Source organism: Ixodes scapularis, unplaced genomic scaffold (genome assembly GCF_016920785.2).
Source record: "Ixodes scapularis isolate PalLabHiFi unplaced genomic scaffold, ASM1692078v2 PGA_scaffold5__190_contigs__length_132052651, whole genome shotgun sequence".
Classification (NCBI taxonomy): Eukaryota; Metazoa; Arthropoda; class Arachnida; order Ixodida; family Ixodidae; genus Ixodes; species Ixodes scapularis.
In genome coordinates, this window is record NW_024609880.1 from 11,228,349 (window position 1) to 11,245,193 (window position 16,845).

Sequence of the window (16,845 nt, forward strand, 5' to 3'; positions counted from 1 at the left end):
ACGTCAGTGGAACTGGGAGAAGAGGGACAACCAGCCTGCTCAGTTCACCTTTGTAGAAACCCCAGGTGTGTCAGCAAAAGTTCAACGCAGTCTTGGTGAGAAGACAAGCGCCTTGTCAACCTTTTCCGTGTTTGCAAGTCATGATTTTTGGGGGTCTGTCTCTGCTGAGACAAATCGCTACGCCGAACAAGAGATGGGCGACGAGGATCGTCCCAAGAAATGCTATGAGGAGCAATGGTTTGACACCACTCCGGATGAGATAAAGGCATACTTTGCCTTGTGCATCATTATGACACAAGTGAAAAAACACACAGTCAAAATGAACTGGTCCAAGAGGTCCATAGTGGAGACCCCAATTTTCGGCAAAACGATGTCCTATGTGAGGTTTCTGCTAATCTCTCGATTTCTATCATACTGTGAAGAACTACTGAAGAAGAGGAGACGACCAGAAGTCCTGGTATAGAGCACGAGACTACGCCTGAAAGCCAAGGAAACGTTTTTCTTTATTTTGACGCAAATTGCTTGATTTAATTAAAGCTTTCTGTGCGATCTTTAAAGAAAAAAAATGAGTAGGCAAGGGGTTAACAAACGATAGTTTTCCTAAAATGGAATTTATGCTAGAAAGTGTAATGAAAAAAAAATGCATCCAAAGTGCTCCAACCCCTACCTTTTCTTTAGGATCGGTGGACAGGAAAATATTGATAAAAAGTTAACTACGCACTGTAAACTAATGAAACTTTCTGCGGATACCCTCTAAACGTTGATAGATGTAAATATGGCATTTTTCAAAATCAACTTTTTAGGGGCGAAGCTCCTTAGGGTCTAGCCTTGTCTGTCCGGCATCCGTGCTCACATTGATTGCCATCCCATCTTTCTTCTTAAAAAAAGAACAAATGTTTGCACAGTCGACTGGATTCGAACCTGTGCGGGGAGACACCAATGGCTTTCTAGTCCTTTGCCTTAACCACTCGGCCACGACTGCGGGACGAGTAGGGGGCTCTGAGATGTGGTAGTAACTCAAGAGCTGGGGATGTCATGGATGAAACGTTGCATGTAGCCGCTCAACGTCTATACAGGAGAGGGCGCTGCGGCCAAATGCTCAAATGCGTATTTAACCACGTTCCATAGCACTCATTCTCTTTCTGACATGAATGAAAACGAACGAAAAACACCATCAACACTACCTATGAACAAAATCAGTATCATCAGCACCACCAAAGCTTTGCCCCAATCAACATCATTCACCACGTGAAGATGCGGTCATTTTGTTTTTTGGAAAATGTTTTTTTTTTATGGGTAGTGTCCTTCTTTTACTTGCGGGAAAGTGGCAAAGTTGTAAATGTACACAAATACTATGCCCAGATATCTAGACACAAACCCACGTAATACTTGCTCGAGTCCAATTGTTGCAACCCTAACGCTCGTCCCATGGGGGTCCGGGCCTAGATGCCGGCTTGGGCCAGAGCATGGACGGCCTGGACGGGTTCCCTGCGCCCAGCAAGAGCAAGAAGAAGCGCCACTCCATCACGACCCCCTTCGACCCTTCCCTGTCGCCCTTTTTCGACGGTATGGGTTTCCCCTCTCACTCACGTCGCGACGTCGTTGGTTGACTATTCATTTTGGTATATACTCCGTTTCACCTTACGTCCGGATGCAGCGTACGCTACGAGTTATCCTAGCCAATCCTGTTCTTGTAGACGTGGCCCGTGATACACCTTCTGCACGTCGCTGTGCCCTCTCTCCAAGGTCACATGACACTCGCAAGGCCTTGGATTGGCTCTGATGGCTCGTAACATCCGCTGCGTTTGGACGTAAAATGAAACTGAGTAGTGTCATCAAACTATCAAACATTTTGGTAGTCATCAAAGTCATCTTCAAAACGCTTGCCCATTTTGTTAGTGTAGCTGTAATCGGTGTGTTTTGCCCATTCATATCTTACTGACTGTAGTACTGCTGGTGAGCAGGAACGAAGAAATTTTGGCAGAAAAATGACGTAGCAGCGTTGCCAACGGCGCCACGCGGCGTTGCCCCCTTAGTAGGCGACCCGGTCACGTGACCGCCGCCCTTGAAATGTGGAGGGCGAGGCATCTCGCGCCAGATGTAGCGAATTCGCCGAGTCGGTACTTTCGAACTTTGGCGGTCGTTACCGTAGCGCCACCGGCGCAGTAGGGCTCCCTGTGGGTGGCGCCTCACATTCATTGGCTCGCGTACGCGATCGTGCCACAGCAGCAACCAAGTGTTCTCGTGGCAGTCGCCGTATGCATCTCGATTTTAATTGATTTCACTTGGATTTACCAACCTTAAACATATTATATGCGTATCGATCTCATCAGGTACGACCAAAGATGCAGAGAAAACATTTTTTCACGAAGAATGCATGTACGAGTTGTTTTCTATGAGAAAATAGTCGGGGACGAGCGTAAGAAACGAGCGTCGGGATTGGACATCATGAGCGAGTGTCACAAACGAGCATCATGAACTAGCAACACGCAGAGAGCCTCGCGCAACTTTAGGCTTAGGAAGTGCTAAGTGTAGAATAATCGTGAGAGAGACACCTCAACGGGGCTCAAATCTGGGTTAGTGGGCGGTCGGGCACTATAGCCAGTGAGCCGGGACTTGTAGTTGGGCTATTTAGTGCACATGCTCCGAAAAGTCGTAAGCACAAGCGGAGACCAACACAAAAAAGTCGCGCTCGTTCGTGCGCCACTTCTTCTTCTCCGTCTTTGTCTACGCTTCTCCGTCTCTGCCTGTGCCCCCACTCGGTGTTCATGCAGTTTAAATATATATCTGTTGGGTTGATGTTTGTAACAAAAGTGGTGCTCTGCGTTTTTTTTTTCTTGGGGTAGTGTGTATTGCTTTTTTTTTGAGGAGCGTGGAAGCTGAGTGTGGCGTCACCCCATTGCAGCGGCCAGGGACGCCTTTGGCCAGGGATCCGACGGTCTGACGGCCAGCGAGGGAGACGTGTCGGTGGAAGTCAAGAGTGACGAGGTGGTCCAGTGCGCCTGCAACTGCGTCGAGGAGAGCGGCCTCATGATTCAGGTCGGCCACCGCATGCCTCCGCGTGGCGGTCCCAAGAATATAGGTTTTTTTTTATTTTCACGTCCGATATGAATGTTTACTTTTACAGCGGAGCTGTTAAGGGCTAGTTTCCCCAGGATTGTGCCCCCCGCAAAGAAATGTCGACACAAAACTCTGGACATCTACCGCCATCTGTGAGCGACGGCGGCAACCAGACAATCGGCTTGCCGGCCTTGCTCGTAGGTGGCGACAACCTCTCCAGCCTTTCCACTCTGGTTTTCACCAGAGGGGAAAGGCTGAATTTCTCTAGGCGTCGTCCTCGAGGTTGTTCTAGAAGTCGTCCTCGAGGTCATCTTAGAAGTTGTCCTCGAGGCCGTCCTAAATGTTGTCCGAAAAGTTGTCCTCGAGGTCGTCCTAGAAGTTGTTTCTGAGGTCGTCCGTCCTTGATGTCACCCGAGAGGTTCTCCTCGAGGTCGTCCTAGAAGTCATTCTTGAGGTTGTCCTAGACGTTGTCCTCGAGGTCGTCCCAGAAGCCGTCCTTGAGGTCGTCATGGACGTTGTCTTCAAAATCGTCCTAAAAGTTGTCCTAGACGTCGTCCCTGAGGTTGTCTAGATGTCGTCCCTGAGGCCGTCCTCTAGGTGTCGTCCTAGAAGTCATTCTTGAGGTCTTCCTAGACGTCCTCCTCGAGGTCGTCCCAAAAGTCGTCCTTGAGGTCGTCCTAGACGTTGTCTTCGAAATCATCCTAGAAGTCGCCCTTGAGGTCGTCCTAGACATTGTCTTTGACGTCGTCCTTAGGCGTCGTCCTTGAGGTCGTCTGACCATAGTACAGCTTCGCTGGTCTTCCTTCTTCACCAGAGTGGAAAGGCTGAAAGTTTTTACTGATATTTGTTTCGAGACAGGCTCGTCGAAGAGGAATACCTAAGTGGCGTGTTTTCCTAGCTATTAGGATATGAGGGTAAACGAAGGAGGCGCGAGCTAGCAATGGGCCGACCGAAGAGTGTTGCGACTCCGCTGCTGGGCGGTCGCTTTGTGTTGGGCGGATGCGTCTCGGCCCGATGCACGGAGATGATGTATTTCCCTAGAGTCAAAGGTGCCGCGCGCGCATTTAAGCCGCTTCAGATCGGCGAGGCATGGACGCAGACGTGGGAGTTCCGTTGGGACCGTACTGCTGGCGACGCTTTGATATACACGTAGAAGCGGAAAAGTATCACTCGCAAAGTCTGCATCTATGCGGTAGAACCTCGTGGATACGTTTTTCTTGGGACCGGTTTAACTAAATGTATGATTCGTTAAAATGTAAGGAACGAGAACACCATTCGCAGGTGTGAACTTGCGTTGGCTCAGAAAGCGTTTGTAAACATTCGTAGGTATAAACTGAAATAAGCATGCAGTAAAAGTTTGTAGGCGTGACCTGCAATACATTCAGCGAAAGTTTCTAAACATTTGTCTGTGTGAACTCGAATACCTTCAGAAAAAGCTCGCAATTTTTTCACCCGGCGCTTTGGGTGACTGAAACGCATGCGAGCGACGCAGTGCCGTGCATGCGGTCTGTCTGCGCGCAGTCGTGCGCAACACTTCGGTACACCAAAGCCTTAAAAGAAGTCGCTAGAAGAGTTTGGACTTGAGGTTCTTTACACGGACCCAGAGGAGTACTGGGAATTGCAGCATATCAGCCGGGCGAAGTTCCTGTAACTTTTCTCAGTGTGTGGAAGTATGAACCCACCAACAACTTGGACCAGCAAACGAACGAAAAGAGACCAGAGCACAATGACGCACCGTCTTTGTGTAGCTTGTTCAAAGGAAAAGATGTGTACCGTAATATCCCGAGTCATCGCCCACCTACCGAGTTATCGCCCACCCCCGTTTTGGGCGATTTCGTAAAAAGCACCGAGCCAACGCCCACCCGTTTCCCAATCGATCTCATAAAAAAAGCACCGAGTCATCGCCCAGACCTGAAAAAGTCAATTCCGAGCCCCACAAATGGCAAGCAAAAAAAACAAAAAAAAAAAAAAGAAAGGGCGCCCTCCTGCATTTTCACGACTCCAAAATCGGAGGATGCGTGTGCAGAAGAAACACAATAAAGATAAGAAAGCGAACCTATATTTATCTGGCTAACAAAAGCAGACAGGTTTCCGATCCTTTCTCACCTGCCCGCACCCCCCTCCCCCCCCCCGAAAAAGAAACAAACATAAAAGGAGGGTCAAAAAAGATCATAGGAGGGAGAGAAAGAGATAACAGAATGCCGCTTTATGTTCTTTTTTCTGTTCATAACTGAAAGTCCGTTTTCACTGAAAAGATAAGTCCGGCCGCGAAACCTCAACTTAAATAGGACGCGGATCGGATGACTAACTCAATACTGCGAATACAAGTGGTTCAGAACAAAAAGCCTCGTTTGGATTCGATTTTCTTTGTCCAAAACCTACTCCGGCCGACTTGGCATTCTTGAGAACGTCGCGACCACTCCGCGCGAAGTCGGAGTACGTTTATAGAACGCCGCTTCCTTTTGTTCCTAACTGAAAGTCCGTGTTCGCCCAAAAGATAAAAAACGCCCATCGGTAAACCGCAAAGGGGGCAAACACAGAGGCATTCTTTGCGAATGCCGCGACCGCCGTGTGCCTACCGGTAGTATAAGCCTGGAAACAAAGCGTCATTTTCCTTTCCTGAAGCATCACCCCCCCCTCCACAAGCCGATGGGGCGCCGGTGCAGAGCGTAACCGGTGGCTGCGTTCTGAGAATAACCAATGGCTGCGCTCCTTGTCGGTGCCCAATTGGCCTTGGCCGCCCGCAGCTCCGGTTGTACTGCCACAGAAAGTTGTCTCGAAGCCGCGCTTGCGCACGCACAAACTCGAAGGTCATTGAGTCTGTGCGTGCACGCGCTTTCCGCGGCAACGGTCGCGCCCGCAGGGAGAGCCTTTTTATGGTTTTTGCTTTTGTCATCTTATTTTTGCTTTTGTACTGGGTTCGTTTTAGGCGTCGGTTAGCTTGGTTCCGAAGTCGAAAAGGAAGCGGGGACTCGCTTCCCTTTCGGCTTTCGTCACCTTTGCTCGGTCACTGTGGCTTCTTGCTATTTTTCTTTTCTTTTTATTTTTCGATGATTCTCTTCTTTTTTTTTTTCCCGTTCACGTTGGACCGAAGGCTGCAGCGGTCGTGGCTTCGAATTGCGCTTGCTCGGAGGAGGCGGAAACGAGCTACCCGCGAAGCAGTGGATTTTGCTCGACAGTAAAATGAGTCGCAAGTAAGATACCAACCCGAGATTTGAGTTCAGTTAATCTCCTGTCTAGCTTCACTATACACGGACAAAAAAATCGCATTTTTAATCTTTTTCGAAACTTTTTGAGCTCGGTACCCGAGTCATGGCCCACCCCACAGTTTTTGAGAATTTCAGGCGGTAAGGGGGGGTTGGCGTTGACTCAGGATATTACGGTATATTTTTGTCGCCGGACCAGACTTGTTTAAAGTAAGAAATCTGCGAGTGAAAAGACGCTTTGCTTTTTTAGGAGCGAAACTCCTTAGGGTCTAGCCTTGTCCGGCGTGCATGCTCACATCGATTGCCATTCCATCTGTCTTCTTAAAAAAAGAAAAAAATATTTGTGCAGTCGACAGGATTCGAACCTGTGCAGGAAGACCCCAATGGATTTCTAGTCCATCGCCTTAACCACTCGGCCACGACTGCGGGACGAGTAGGGGGCTCTGAGATGTGGTAGTAACCCAAGAACTGGGGATATCATGGATGGAACGTTGCATGTAGCCGCTCAACGTCTATACAGAAGAGGGCGCTGCGGTCAAATGCGTATATAATCGCGTTAAACTTTGCATGCATTGGCTCAGCGTTTATAGACAAGAGGGCTCTGCGGTCAAATGCTCAGATGCCTATATAACCACGTGCCATACCACACATTCTCTTTCTGACATAAGAAAAAAATCAGCACCATCAGCACTAGCTATGAACAAAATCAGTACCATCAGCACCACCAGAGCTTCGCCCCAACCAACATCATTCACCACGTGGAGATGCAGTAGTTTTTTTTTATGTTCACGCTTTTGATGTATGTGTGGCAGGGTTTGACTCGAAAAGCATTTTGTCTGGCTGCAACGCACCTTTCGTTTTTCTTCGAAAAACAAAACAAAGACGCCGCATTGTTCCCTTCCTTTCCTCTGTCTCGCCGAATCGCTGGTTTATTTTGTCACGCGAGTTTTGGTTCCACATGCAAAGAAAGCTGCAGGAATTTTTCCTGGCTAGATCACTGTAGGTTCCCGTAGTCCTCGGGGTCCATGTGAGAGGCTTAATGAGTCCAGACGAGGGGTCAAAGTAATGAAATGAGGTTTGCCGACGACAACGTACCGAAACACGGGAACGGCCAGGAGCGCGTGTGCTGGCGGGAGGCCAGCACACACGCTCCTGGCCGTTCCCGTGTTTCGGTACGTTGTCGTCGGCAAACCTCATTTCATTACTTCTCTGCGGTGCACGCGAGAACGTGTCGGGCACTCGTGAAGACAGGAGAGGATTACTGCGAGAATGTTGCCGGAATCGCGGAGGTTGCTCGTGCCGATGGGGCGCCCTCTTGGGACACGCGCCGCCGGCGACTGTGGGGATACGAGGAAGTAACCCGAAGTGGATACTCACGCGTGTCGAGAAGCTTCCGTCAAAACTCGTCTGGCACCCTGCGCTCCGTCCCGCACGTCCCTCCGGCCTCTTGTTCGGCGAGACCAAGATGCAACGAGGTCGGGCGAGACCTTTTCGCACCTGTGGTGTGTCGAAGTTTCCCGCATGTGGACGAGGACACAGGCAAACATATCTTCGTGCCCGGGACTCCGTCGTTTGTTCTCCGGCCCTCCTCTAGAAGGACCATACTTGCGTCGTGCATTGGGTTAGTTAAGGTAGTGGCACTTTGCGCTAAGCCTCTCGCGGTGTTATGTCTCTCGCGGCACGTAAGAGCGGCGTGGAACAATTCCTTTTCATATTAATGTGATAGCGCCGCGAGCGTAGCGATAAACTTGACGTTAGCTCTTGGACGACGGTGTTACCGTGCAGTCGCCAAGTGGTTTGGTCGATCCTCACTCCCGCTCGCGTCCCCCTCTGTGCGAACGTGCTCGGGAGGCAAACTGGGCGGATGGTTCACAGACGTTGCACCATCGATCCGTCCGTGAATCGATCCATCGTGCGAATCGGTTGGCATACCGTGTCGGCGGCTTTTTGGACGTAAGAGGCTGGAAAAGAAATGCACTTAGCAGGAAATTAATATGTGTTCCCCCGGTCTGCAGTGCGAGGCCTGCCTAACCTGGCAGCACGGCTCCTGCTTCGGCATCGAGGAGGAAAAGAGCGTGCCGGACAGGTACATCTGCCACCTCTGCCTCGGCCCCAGAGGTGAGGGAGGTGAGGGCACGCATAGGGGCCCACTCTGCACACACGCTTCGCCACTTTGCTCATCGCGGCAGGACCAACGTCGTTGCAACTGTGTGCGACTACCTACGACGAGATAACGCACTGGCACCGTCTGCCAGGTTGCCCCGGAACGCTTTGGTTTTGCGTACCTTCGGTTTCAAATGGGACGCATATTGAAAACGAGGTATTTTTACGTTGCTTACGCGGATGTAGGTAACGGCGACTTTGGTTTGTTTCTGTGCGGTGGGGATCGCGGCAGCCCCGATCTTCACTTGGAACGTCGCCGCCGTCTATGCGCGTCGCATTCTTTCTTGCGAAACGGGGAAAGGTGCAATTGTCGTTCGAGTGGCCCGCGAGATATCGGTCAGGAAAGCTGATTTGAATCTAATGGTAATTAACTAAGCCTAATTAATGCTTGGTTATTCCAACCAAGCCCTAATTAGGCCGTCAATTGTTGAGGAGCAGTATTTTAATTTTTTTTTTTCTAGCTGTATTTTTGTTTTGTTTTCTTTTTCCAAGCTTGCCCCAACCTTGCCCTAGTTTTGCCCCAATTGCACAGACAGCTGTCAAATGTGGACGTTCAAATCTTCAACATTGTATAGCTAGTGCAAATGTTTTGCGCTATTTGCGAGATCGAATATTTATGCCGTCTATGATCGCCTACGGCTAAGGATCTGTGTTTTCGGATAAATCTACCAAAAATTTGGAAACGCTCGCCACTAAAATTTTTGCGGATTCAGATTTATTAAAAAAACTCCCAACTTGGGAACTGCCATTTTTCCTGGTGCTCTATTTTCCTGGCACCTCAAAACAACTCTCACGAATCTTTTTTTTTTCTTTTTTCACCTTTGTGTAGAAGTTTTACAAAAAATGTCTCAACCTTTATCGCAAAAGGGGGCTAACATACGTGCAACAGTAGTCGGACGTGTCTGGCTTTTTGACCAGCTCACGTCTGGGCATTCTTGTCGGACGTGTTCTTTCACTAGCCGCTTCTTAGTCTCCTCTGGTTGAAGATTGAACTTGCACAGGCATCCCCTCGCCCCATCTGCGTTTGCGACTGGGCCTTGAGATTCGATCGGCCTTTCTCGGTACCTGCGCGCGACGGGCAGAAAGCGAACGCTCCCCGTCAATTAGGCGGGGCATTTGTTTCACTCGAGTCTCTCGCACGTATCTCTTGATACAGTTATCGCAGTCTTTATTGCCATCAAGTTTTTCCACCTGCAAGTTAACAAGAATAAACAAAAAGGCACCCTTCACATTGCTGAGTAGTTCCAGAATTCCAATCGGCAGATCCAGGTGAAGACACTTTGTCTCAAAGTCAGAGGGGCGTATTTAGTTAGCTGCACGCACTTATTTCCAACAATCAAAATTACAGTCGCCGACTGATTTTTCGGATTTCCCCGGGACCGAAGAAATGTCAGAATAATACAGTATAGACCACTTACAACGTAACCGCTTATAGTGCAGGACCGGGTATAACGCGGCTTTTTTAAACCACTGGTTTGCCTCCCATAGAACTCCATGTGATTACATACCGCTTAAAATGCAGGCGCGCGAAGGTAAATACCGGTTATAGTGCGGTTTCCGGAACAACCGGGGCAGCGAGCACGCTTCCCTGTGCGACACTAGATAACGGCGCGAGCCGCAAGCGGCACTCGCGGGGCAAGGAGGTTGCTCGAAGAAACGGGGAGCAGCGAAGAGAGGCTTCAATTGCCATAGCGATGGAGGGACGTACGCACGTGTCGTTCAAAACAACCGCAACGACGGACCAATCGCAGGTCGAGAAGTGTTCGCGCGCGTTGCATGCCGGTCGCGGGCCAGCTGCTTCTATCCGCAAACATGGTGTCGGTTGTGATCGTCGACGTAGACGGCGGTCTAGTTCACTTTAACGGCGTGGTGGATGCTCATCGTTCCGCGTAAAAGCGCTATCCTTGACTGAATTTTCGTTGTGTGTCGCTATGATAACCCAGCACGTACTAGAAGACAAGATCCACCTACTCGTGCGGCGATGTTGTGGCGGCACTCTCAAGACGGCAGAAACGCCCGTGTCGTTGTGTTTGTTTACTTCGACTACAGTGTTGCTTTCTAAGCATTTGTGTTTTCGAACATTGCCCGGATTTCTTATTTGGAGCATTTCATGCCTGTGCTCAAGTTGAAGGTATACTGGCGCGTACCGTATAAAGGATGCGAAGTTTCACGCGTTTTCATCACCGGAGAAAAGTGATTAGGGTTAGCAATCCTGAACGCTCGCAACGTCCGTCTGCAACCCGCGACGCCGTTAAAAGGCTGCGCCAGGCAAAAGTCGCTAATTTCTTTCAAAATGTGTGACACACTCGAGAAAGAAGTGTACTAGTCTGGTGGAATAAAGACTTCCCTCAAACTAACCTTTATTTTTCATCTAACATAAAATAAATTTTTTTTTACAAAGGTAAGTTGTCTCATGGCAGGTATTTTGGCCTGAAAAATTGATGTTTTGGTTATAGCGCGGTATCGCTTATAGTGCGGATTTTCGCGACTCCCGCGGCATACGTTATATGCGGTCTACACTGTAGAGCAGTCCGAAAAATAGGAAAAACTAATAAACTTACCTTTAATGCGTCTAAGCGGGTTTAAAGAAGCCGTACACAGTGCCTCGCTACAGGTTGCGCCTAAGCACCCTGTTTCAGATTACGCCTCCGTTTGCGTTCGGCAACTTCCTATTAGCTTGAGAATCGCCGCCTTCTTCTCTAGCGTTATGGTCGAGTACTTTCTGCACCACTTAGCTACACACCGCGGCGGTGGAAGAACAAATTTGGCAATGACGTCCAAGCCAGCGCAGTCCGAAAACACTATTCACCAAGATGAGATGAGAGGCGCAAGTTCACGACTGCAGTGGCGCATGAGCAAAGCAAAAGGGTAACAACGAGGATAATGATAATGATGTGCAGCTAGAGAATAAAAAGCCGTACAGCATCACCTAGCAGTAGGACTTGGCAGTACTCAAGTAGTGCTGCCTAACCAAGCCGATCCTTGCGCAGCCAACATAGTATCCAAGATGGCCACTTCTCAATGGTGTTTCTCGCTAATCGCTCACGACGATTTTGTCCGAAAAATCTAACTTCCGGAGTTCAAGCTGTCCAAAACATTGGTCGTGAATGTACAGTATTTCTATCGAGTAGGTCACGGTTCCTCCTTTAAGTCTGAAATATTGTAAAAGTCCAAATTATCGGCTTTCGAAAAACCGGTCGGCAACTGTATTGTGGATGGCCCACCTCTTATAGTGTTATCAGTGAAACTTGATGAATTAACTCACTGCCGTTCCGTACCTGGGCCAATAACACTGAACATCCAGAAAACTCATAATTTAGTGAACATCGAATGAAAGCCTAAAGGGCCACTAAAACGATATTTGCGATCCTCGTTTTAAGGTCATAACTCAATCTACGGTCACTAAGCATTCTAAAAGAATCCAAAATTTTGTTCATGCGCGGCCAGTTGTGTATTTAAAAAGTGAACAGAGTTCCCGACACTTACCTTTGGCGCAGAACGACAGATGGTGCCATCGAACCTTGCTTACTAGGATTGAACGACGGCCGACGTATGTTTTACGCGAGCGACGGGTTCCCGCGTGGACGAGCGGCCGACCATTCCCGCTCGTCCACGCAGGAACCCATCGCTCGCGAGTGGCTGACAAGCGCCGTCCGTTGTTCAACCATATTCAGCAAGGTTCGGTAGCGCCATCTGTCGTTCTGCGCCAACGGTAAGTGTCGGGAACTCTGTTCACTTTTTTAATACGAAATTGGCCAGGCATAAACTAAATTTCGTGTTTTTTTTGTTTTTTCTTCAGAATGATTACAGCCTGTAGATCGAGTTATGGCAATAAAACGGGGATCTCGAAAAGCACTTTAGTACCCCTTTAATGAAACTCTGAATTTGAGGTAGAAACTAAACTCGATAAAACACCCTGCGATTTTGCTCAGAAATAAACTCGGAAAATGCGGAACTTCGCCGATAATGTGGTCAGACCTCACCGTTGTGAAAGCGGAGTAATGCACTTTCACGCGTACCTCACATTCTTTTCTGTATACCACGTCGTCCCGTGCTTTACGTGATCAGTGTAACTTTGCAACGCAGTATACCGCACAATGCGAAACCAACTAGACCAAATCCAAGCATTGTGGGCCTACCCGTTAGGTGGCACTGGCGTATTGTCTCGTTGTAAGCAGTCGCAAGCGGTGGCAGAAATCTCTGAACCAGCCTTCCCCCGCCTGTTGCTTTGCTCAAAGGCATAATGCTGTAGCTGCGCTTGTACGCCACAAATGGCTTTGTTTGCTCTTTTGCATCTCTCACCAATGCTGTAAATCTGCGGAGTGTTTTGTTTTGTGTTTTGCGTGACTGAAAAGGTGCTCTTAATAGGAGGGTGCTTGAAATAACGGCGCTGTCTTTTGGGCATAATGTTGCCGGCTGCGGCCGACAGAAGGGGAGCTTTGAGTTAGCTTAGTGGGCGTGCAAAGTTTGCTCATTCATATAGCGCGTTTTTCAGTTACTATTAAGATTGACCCCTAATTTTTACAGCGGTGCTGTTAGGGCAGGGTTCCCCAGGATCGTGTTTGGTAGCAAACAAATGTTGACACAAAATTCTGGACAGCTACTGCCATCTATGAGCGACAGCGTCAACCAGACAATCGGTTTGCTGGCCTCGCTCATAGATGGCGGCAACCTATCCAGCCTTTCCACTCTGGTTTTCGCCAGAGTGGAAAGGCTGAATTTCTCTAGTCGTTGTCCTCAAGGTCGTCCTTGAGGTTGTCCGAGAGGTTGTCCTCAAGGTCGTCCTAGAAGTTGTCTTTGAGGTCGCCTTAGACGTCGTCCTTGATGTCGTCCGAGAGGTTGTCCTCGAGGTCGTCCTAGAAGTCATTCTTGAAGTCGTCCTTGAGGTCGTCCTAGACGTTGTCTTTGAAATTGTCCTAGAAGTTTTCCTTGAGGCCGTTTTAGACGTCGTTCTTGAGGTCGTCCTAGACGTCGTCCCTGAGGTCGTCCTTGAGGTCGTCCTTGAGGTCGTCTAGATGTCGTCCTAGGCGTTGTCCTCTAGACTTCGTCCTCGAGATCGTCTTAGATGTCATCCTTGAGGTCGTCCGATTATAGTACAGCTTCGCTGGTCTTCCTTCTTCACCAGAGTGGAAAGGCTGAAGGCTTTTTTAATCTGAATTAAAAAAAAAAAGGTTTATTAGTATTTATACGAATATGATAGTTTCCCACGGCCATCAACGTTTGCGTGAAACAAGTTGCTCGAAGGGGCTGGCATTTCCACCTCGTCTTACGTTCTTCTATCGCGGCATCCCCAAGGATAGACTGGCAATTGCCACAAAATTTGATCGGCCTGGAAGCGTTTGGGAATCGGCAGAAGCATTGGGAGATACAAAGAGATTTCAATAGCACACTCGGTTCCTGCGTTTGCAGTTCCGTTCCTAATTTTAAATCGATAGCCGTAGAAGTACCAAAATATTTTTCTCAAGTTCCCAGGTGGTTGCGCCCTTGGACAGAACAATGTCGTCATCATTGCCTTGTTTCGAGCCCTTCATCTTTCCATGTCAGTTAAGGTGCTCCGGCAAGATGGTCAGGGACAACCCGGAAAGGTCGTAGGAACTATAAAGTTATGCAGGCTCGACCGTGCTGGCAAAGACCGGGGGGCCTGCGCTGCACAGTGGGACCAAGGGACCGGGACAACGCCGTCTGCTGCTATTGGTCGGCAGCACGGCGCCGACCGATCGCAGCAGGCAAAGTTGTCTCGGTCCCTTTGGGCCGCTTGGTTCCGCCGTGTAGCACAGGGCCCCAGGGAGCGCACAACATGAGTAATTTGTGCTTGATTTTCAATTATTTTTTTACCTTTCCTTTTTGTCTATTGTGTTGTTTATGTTTATGTTTGTTATTTATATTTACTTTATTTAATTAGTTCATTCCTTTTTATTTATTATATTTTATTTGGTTTTTATCTTTACTCATTTTTTTAATTATTTTATTCTATTATTTTCATCCGAAACCTGTCACCCTTGTTGGCACGTTTGCATTCAGATAAAGTCATTTACCTTTTCGGTCCAGCTGTGCTATTAGCTCGGTGGCTGTAATAGCTGACTGCCACTGTACTGACCTGGAAGCCTCACCGGCTTCCAGGTTCAAACCTCACCGGGGCTCGAACTTCATATCTAACCTTAACGTCCGCAATGCTCCCAGCACGTCATTCGTTCCTGATGCTCGTTACGACAGTCGTTTGGGACAATTTCCTAGTAGAAAACGACTCGTTAAACACGTTCTGCATGAAAACCATAACAACAGTGCGAGACAGCAACAGACACACAGCACTGTGTGCTGCGTGTATGTTGTTGTTACATGCTCTTGTTACTGTGCTTTACCAACTCATCGGAGCTGCCACCCTCGCATGGCTTCATTCGTGTTAAGACGTAATTACGGTGGACGTAGGAAGGCCGAAGCACCACCTCCAAGCCGGTACAGACACGCGCGTCGGCTGCGACCCTCGCAACGGGGGGCCTCGTAAGCAGCGCGCTTGGGGAGCGGATGCACCGGCCGTATTTCCTATGGCCAACCAATCGCAGATTGAGGAGAGCAGAGACACCCGTGGTTGGTTACTGCAGCTGCGGCTTGCATCGACGTTCGATGTAACTGCGCACCCTAAAGACCGTCGCTCTAAGGACGCAAACGCACTTGCGTCGGTTGACGCACATTGGGCTTACAGCAGTGGTTGTTTCGATAGTGGCGAACGCTACTGACAAGCATGCCTAAACTGGCTTAGACGCTTTTATCTTTTTTTTGCACCCAAACTAAAGCTAGCAAAGAGGGAAGGGAGAAAAGTAAGAGATTTGTCCATGCATTTTTCATGGAGGTAAGTGAACCAAATTTCAGGAGACGTAGAAAGAAAGATTAAGAGAATTATTGATGCAATGGCGACGAGCGCGCGTCGGCCTCAATGTCCAGAGTTACCCGACGGCTGGCACTTTTGAACCCTTGTTTTAAAATTAACGAAATTTACAGGGTAGGCTGGTCGTCATGCTAGAGGGTGTATGACAAAATTTCAGGTCTGTCGGTTAAATGAAAAGGAAATAAGAGTAGCTTCTATCAGCAACACGCCTACGTTGTTTAGTTAATCTATCGTCAGAAAACTATTGCGATATTAAAGATTTTTATTTGCTAGATATGTAGCAGAATGCCTAGAGGGTGCGGCTATGGAACATTTTTTCTAAAAAGTAATTCATTTCTATAAATTTTCTCTTCTGCAAAATTGGTCAACTTTTTGGTCTTCTGTGCCTTCGCCAAAATGTCAACATTTTTTACAAAAGACATCCGTAAAGTGACAAAAAAGTTCCATAGCCGCACTCCTTATTAAATTTCAGTCAGGATAAGGGAAGAATGCGCTTTCCCTGTTTTGCCATTATCAAACGATAGATTGACTAAAATGGAATTTATACCAAAAAGTGGAACGGAGAAAAATGTGTTCAAAGTGCTCCAAACCCTACCTTTTCTATAGCTTTGGTGGACGAAAAATAATTTATAAAAAATTAACTATACAGTGAAAATTAATGAAACCTTTTGGGAATACTCTCTAGATGTTGGTGGATGTAAAGATGTCATGTTTCAAAATCAACTTTTTTTGCAGAAATTTTTTTTTCTGGGCAGTGTCTCCCCTTAACATCCGGACGCAGAGAATATGGTCCGGCACACTTCTAAAACGCCCATTGTTTAGCCTTCGTCGGAAATGGTGTGAAACGGCGCGAGCGTGCAATAAAATGTTTCCACGAGCTATCGAGCCCTGTCTAGCCGTGTCGTTTCTGGCCCCTCGTTTCCCATGTGTCAGGCATGTATGTGGGGATCTGTAAACTTCCATATTTTAAGGTAGCGTGGAACCTTCGCCAAATTTTCATTCGTTGGGCAGGATACCCCCTTTTTTTTTTTTTGCTTTGTTCTCAGAGTGAAGTGCAGTAGCACGTTTGTCTACTAATGTGAGCTGCATTTTGTGAATACCGATAGGAAGGTGCTGTGCTGCTTCCCGACGCAGATGTTTCGAATACATTCGAATGCCCCTAACACGCTAGTATACTGGTGCCTTGTTGCTTCTGCACTGCTTTAACGCCCTGACACGCCTAGTATATTGTATTTTCTGCTGTTGTTTTTTGTCATTTATAAATTTAACCATTGTGCAATGTTTTCTTATAGATGTATTCTCAGCCTTAATGTGCCGAATAATGTTGTGCTTTCTTGCGCTTCCACACTGTTCAAACGTGCCACTTCCCCCTTTTAGCGAACGCGGACTCTCAGGCCAAGGCGGGATGCAGCGAGGGGCTTTGCACAGGTCTTTATTCTTTTCATGTTTTTTTTTTTCTTGCTTTTTTTTGAGCTCGCGTCTTTATTGCGTCTTGCAAGTTTTGACGAGCTTTTTTCTTTTGGCTCTCGGCGC

At 48.1% G+C, this 16,845-nt stretch overlaps 1 protein-coding gene across 4 annotated transcripts in view; it reads left to right on the plus strand.

Annotated features, from left to right (window-relative positions):
- The window catches only part of LOC120843738 (PHD finger protein 20-like protein 1), a 67,098-nt gene that overhangs the window by 37,103 nt on the left and 13,150 nt on the right, over window positions 1-16,845 (plus strand). Inside the window, exons 12-15 of one of the 4 annotated variants that reach the window (XM_042293785.1) lie at window positions 1,447-1,566; window positions 2,906-3,039; window positions 8,282-8,393; window positions 16,690-16,740. In XM_042293785.1, the coding sequence (XP_042149719.1) occupies window positions 1,447-1,566; window positions 2,906-3,039; window positions 8,282-8,393; window positions 16,690-16,740 (417 nt within the window). The remainder of the gene's footprint in view (window positions 1-1,446; window positions 1,567-2,905; window positions 3,040-8,281; window positions 8,394-16,689; window positions 16,741-16,845) is intronic. The other 3 variants (XM_042293786.1, XM_042293787.1, XM_042293788.1) reach the window with 3 other exon arrangements.